The 5,000-nt window shown below is 35.9% G+C and overlaps 1 protein-coding gene across 34 annotated transcripts in view; it reads right to left on the reverse strand.

The window, feature by feature from the left end:
* Positions 1-5,000, reverse strand: part of Bap111 (Brahma associated protein 111kD) — a 58,295-nt gene that overhangs the window by 41,949 nt on the left and 11,346 nt on the right. For 30 of the 34 annotated variants that reach the window (XM_070132937.1, XM_070132871.1, XM_070132905.1 and 27 more), the window contains one exon: positions 1,016-1,094. In XM_070132937.1, coding sequence (XP_069989038.1) covers positions 1,016-1,082 — 67 coding nt within the window. In that variant the 5' untranslated portion in view covers positions 1,083-1,094. Of the gene's footprint in view, positions 1-1,014; positions 1,095-5,000 lie in introns of all 34 variants that reach the window. The other 4 variants (XM_070132929.1, XM_070132933.1, XM_070132858.1 and 1 more) reach the window with 1 other exon arrangement.

Consider the following 5,000-nt stretch of genomic DNA (forward strand, 5'->3'; position numbering starts at 1 on the left):
GCACTTCCAATTTCCCCTGTTTACACTTTTCCTTGCTTTTTGGTAACATTTTTGGTAACATTTTTTATTATCTTAAATAGCTATTAATAATGTCAAAAATAACAGTATTGATATTGACGACATCATGTAAATTTTTAAGATCTCTAAAAGTCAAGGAAAGGCAAAATCAGGTCAAGTGGTCTACTAATTGACTCTTTGGTGGCTAAGCGTTTATGGAACAATCTACATGCAGAGATATTTTATAAAACAATAAAAGACTAAATACTATATTTTCTTAATGGCTGTGTTAATATCGATGATTTTATGATTACTAGGCATGGCATGTGCAAACCATTCCTTGTGGTAATGGGTTAAGAAGTGATTAGGATGAAGAGCTAATACCTTTCAATGAAGCGCACTCTTTAGAACAATATAATTAGCTTCCAAGTGCACATGATTGATGCAAGGATTTATGCTATGAAATGCATTATTGCATGCACATTAGTGATACTGGTAATGCATGATTATCTGAGTAATACACATGTATAGTAAATTTTTTCTTTAACATTTTGTTCAGTTCTTAATATAACTCTCTTTATCAACTGGCTTATGGAAATTTGTTGGAAGCTATACCACAACTTCCCAAAACATTAATCCTCAAAGATTTTCCATCTCTAGTTCTTATAGTTAACATCTGTCTTGATTTACAACTTGCTTATTCGATTCTTGAATCAACATCAACAGAGAAACAAATCTTAAACCACTGTACAGGGTTTTCCATTACTATATTTGTTATCAGAGTGAGGCAACTATCAACTCTCTTACTTTGTGAACTACCTAGGTACTTCTGATATACATCAACTCTATCACAACTCATATCAGTTGTAATCTTACTGACCAAATATACATATATAGATATGTATACATAGAGCATTTGAACTAATAAATATTTCTTTAGCAACTTAAATTCTCCTTGTTAAGGGAGACTTCTTAAGTCTTAAGGAGGAACATTTCCAACCAGAACATGTAAACTTACGAGTGGGTCCAGGAGCAGGGGTGGTCCCCATCATGGCCACCTGCCGGTAATTGGGTGGCAGGGACATCCTGAGTCCAGGCTGAAAAAGTCAACATTTATCAATTTTTGTTAGTATTAGCATTATGAAAATTATCTATCAAGTTTTTTCTTTATCAAACACATCAATAGCATAAATTTTTAAAAAATCACTGTGTACAACCCTTAATAATGTTGCTGAACCTATATTTCTTATTTCCTAGAAATATGTAAGTAAATGTGTTTTTTCAAACACATACATACACAAATACATATTCATTCACACAGAGAATCACTAATACAAAAGATTACTTTTCTTTAAAAAGAGAAAGAAAAAACTCCTAACAAGGTTTAAGTCTTTAAAGTAAAAAATACTTGAATAAAGTCTCAGATAAAATATACTTAAAACACAACCACACACACACACACATCAACTTTTGTAAACTAAAAAATCAGCACAACTATATGTAACAAAGAAATGCATAGTTACTGCACTGTACTATAACAAAACTGCAATATTGCTGAATGCAATGCTTCTTGATCTCCAGAGCTATAAGAAAATTTAAATAAATTTTGGAATGACCAGCAGCAACTCTCCATATTATCACTATGTCAAGACACCTGACACTTGGAAAAATTTACTTTACTGTGCAATGATACTGAGGAGAATAATTCTTTGATGCACAAAACTCATATACATGACCTGAACAAAACATAAAACATAATCCCTACAAAGACAGTAATGTAGTATTATAATCAAAAGTTGAAGCATAGCACAATGTTCTCCAGTAATATTTAGTACTTGAAATTCAGAGCTAAAGAAGGGGATCCCATTAATTCAAACACTGCCATTCAATCCTGTATTTGTGTATATGGATATAAAGAAAAGGAGGAAACAACCTAAAAAGTGCACATGAAATTGCACTTTCCATTTGAGAAAACATCACATATTAATTCTTCCTAAATAAAATACTTTGATTTATGCACTTTATATAAAATATATATCTATTTCTTTTTTATTCTGAAATAATCAAACCTACAAATTGTGGAAATTAATATACCACCAATATTACCTTACATTTTAAATCAAATACATATAAAAATTAATGTATCATCACAATGTATACATCATATACTAGTGTCAATATACTTCATGCACCATGCAGCAACAACTGAAAGTTTGGAAAAAAGTTCATGACATCTTTCAGTACAGCATATGTATGTGCACACTCTCACACATTTAAACTTTAAACATTTAAACTATTACCAAAAATCTAAATCGCTGACATTTTGTCTCTACATGCACATTCAGAATTAGCAACCTCAATCATTATTTCTTCCTCAAATTCAGTTATTGTAATTGATAACTTATTTTTTCCTGTGTAACAATGGATATATTTCATGATTCTATCTCTTTACATCAACATTAATTTCTTAAATATAAATCTACAAGTAACAGTTAACCAACTGTGGCTGGGGGTGGCATGTACTTTTATGCCAAGTTCACTGTTTTAGTTTATTAGCCTAACCTAAAGACCATGGGTATCTGTATGTGATGATAGTTTAGCACCGTACCAGATGCCAGGTGTTGGCTTATATTAACACCTTAGATCTGGATGGTTTGCTGCCAACATGTGGCATTAGGCTCGCTTAAATGGCCACTTTCATGGCTGTGGCTTGTAGGTCGGACACATACAAACACGTATCTCTTTTTCCGTATAAAGGTTTTTAGCTTTTATGTCAATTTCCAAAGTCTATATTTATTATTTGATAATGCTGTATCCAGATTGTAATTAACTGTTTCCCTTGCATAGTCTTCTTGTCATCTGTTTAGGTAGTACATACCTCAGTGCAATAAAACTAACAATAAGAAACATTGTTACTTTGGTCATATTTTTTTAAATATTTATTTTTCTCTGATAAAACCTGTCATTCATCACAGTCGTTAGGAGTAGGATCCTGAGCATGGAAATGACATCCTCCCTAGAGCTGGTGCTCTTCCAGTCATGGCTCATTCAACTCAATGATTGATGGAAAAAATGTGTGGTGAGTCATTCCCACCATCTGGTCCTCAGCCAATTTTTTCCATGCTGGCATGTTCATGTCACCTGCTCCTCAAGCCTCTTTTTTTTTGTCATTCAGATCATTGGGGTTAACCCAGACACCAGAGGCCTTTACCAAATGCTGCTATTTACCATTGCTTTGAATGTAATCATGTTGTTGAGAAGGTACTGCAGAGGCTGAATGGGAGGGTAGAGGGTTATAGTGGAGAGGAGGTGATTATAGTAGGGTTGAGGGAAAAGGTCTAGGGCAGAGGGTGGGGAGGAAAGGGCAATTCTGGTAGGGTAGAGGGAATAGGTCTAGGGCAGGGGGTGGGGTGGAGAGGGTAACTGTAACAGGGTTGAGGTAACTGGTCAAGGGTGGGGGGTGGTAGAGAGAAGGTAATATAGGGTGTCTGGTGACTGGTCAATCAGGTAATTGGGTATCAACTGTTGGACATAGATTGACCTGACCTAATGTGGAATAGTAGATGGAGTTCTACTATGTACTCTTTGGGAGTATTTGTGTGGATTATGAGTTTCCACTGTGATGGCTGGAAGCTGGAGGTGAAGTGGTAGTTCTGGGCAAGTTGTGCAGGAAGCCAGGGAGGTTCCCCAGTATGTGAAGAACAGTGATTGTCCTCACTTGGTGGCTGCTCAATGTGGACAGACAAATTTCCCATACTTAAGTAGGCTGGGAGTATTTAGGAATCAAGAACTAGGTGAGCTTGCTGAAGTGGTCCAAGGAGAGTGCTACAAGATATCTGGTGCTGACCAGTCAGGAATCAGTTGCAAGTTTCAAGATATGCTTGTGGTGACCAATAATAAGGTACCTATTGGATATAGCATGATCCACCTGGGTAGTGTGTGGAGTGTGCACTGACTGCATTTTGTGGGTCATGGCTGCTATAGTACTCCCTCTCCAGTGTGTAAGCCAAGCAAGTGATTCAATGTATTGTGTCAACCAGGGGGTTACCAGTGTAAAAAGTGAGTCACACTAATCTTCTCTGTCCTGGGATCCTTAGACAGGCACACTGAGTGTCTGCCAGCTACAGAGCAGAATTGGTCACACTATGCACAGTGTCCCTCAGTGAAGAATGATTGTCCCTCCTGGAACTATGCATCGAAGACTGTTGTGGATTCTATAAATCTACTGTTGATTGAAAAAAATAAAGAAAGAAGACACTAAAATTAGAGAAGTCAATCCATTCATTTCATCAATTATCATACAACCGTACAAGTCCCCTGATACCCCACATTTCAATAGAAATAGAAAATCCAAAACATTCTTTCCAATAGCATAGCTGGGAGGAAGCAAATACAATAACGAAAATTGAGTAAAATAATAGTAATTGCTGACTGTGAGCCAGCCTTGCCAGCAATACAAGTAAACCCTGTGTAAAGCAAAGTTTCCAGTTGATTTCATCCATAATTGTTATTTTTAACTTTCTGCTATCATATTTGTGGATGGTATTCCATTATTGTTCATTGGCTCTTACTTTGTTCAGCAGGGTGTAAATAATGTCCAAAGTGAACTCTGTGTCTTCAGTTTGTCAGAGTGGGTTTTTATATGCATTCTTTGATCAAATACCCATTTGTTTGGATAATCTTTAAAATTTTAGTGAAGCACCATTGTTAGTTGTAAAATATTTTCTTATTTTCACTGTACAATTGTACCAAACATGATATAATAATCAACATTTAGACAATTAAGTAATAAGCTTCCCAGTTATTATTCAACAGTTTTTGTTCTGGCATCATCTTTCCTTCTCTTGCAGGGAGGAAAGACCAACATAGCGCTGCCACTTGGTGACGGGATTTTCATCTTGCTTCCCTTCACAGCTGGGAAAGAATCCCACTCTGTAAAGGGATCCCTGGACACTAATGACACTGTCATTAACCTGATGACCACACTTTTGGACATGGTTCTA

The sequence above is a fragment of the Penaeus vannamei genome, chromosome 2 (assembly GCF_042767895.1).
Source record: "Penaeus vannamei isolate JL-2024 chromosome 2, ASM4276789v1, whole genome shotgun sequence".
Classification (NCBI taxonomy): domain Eukaryota; kingdom Metazoa; phylum Arthropoda; class Malacostraca; order Decapoda; family Penaeidae; genus Penaeus; species Penaeus vannamei.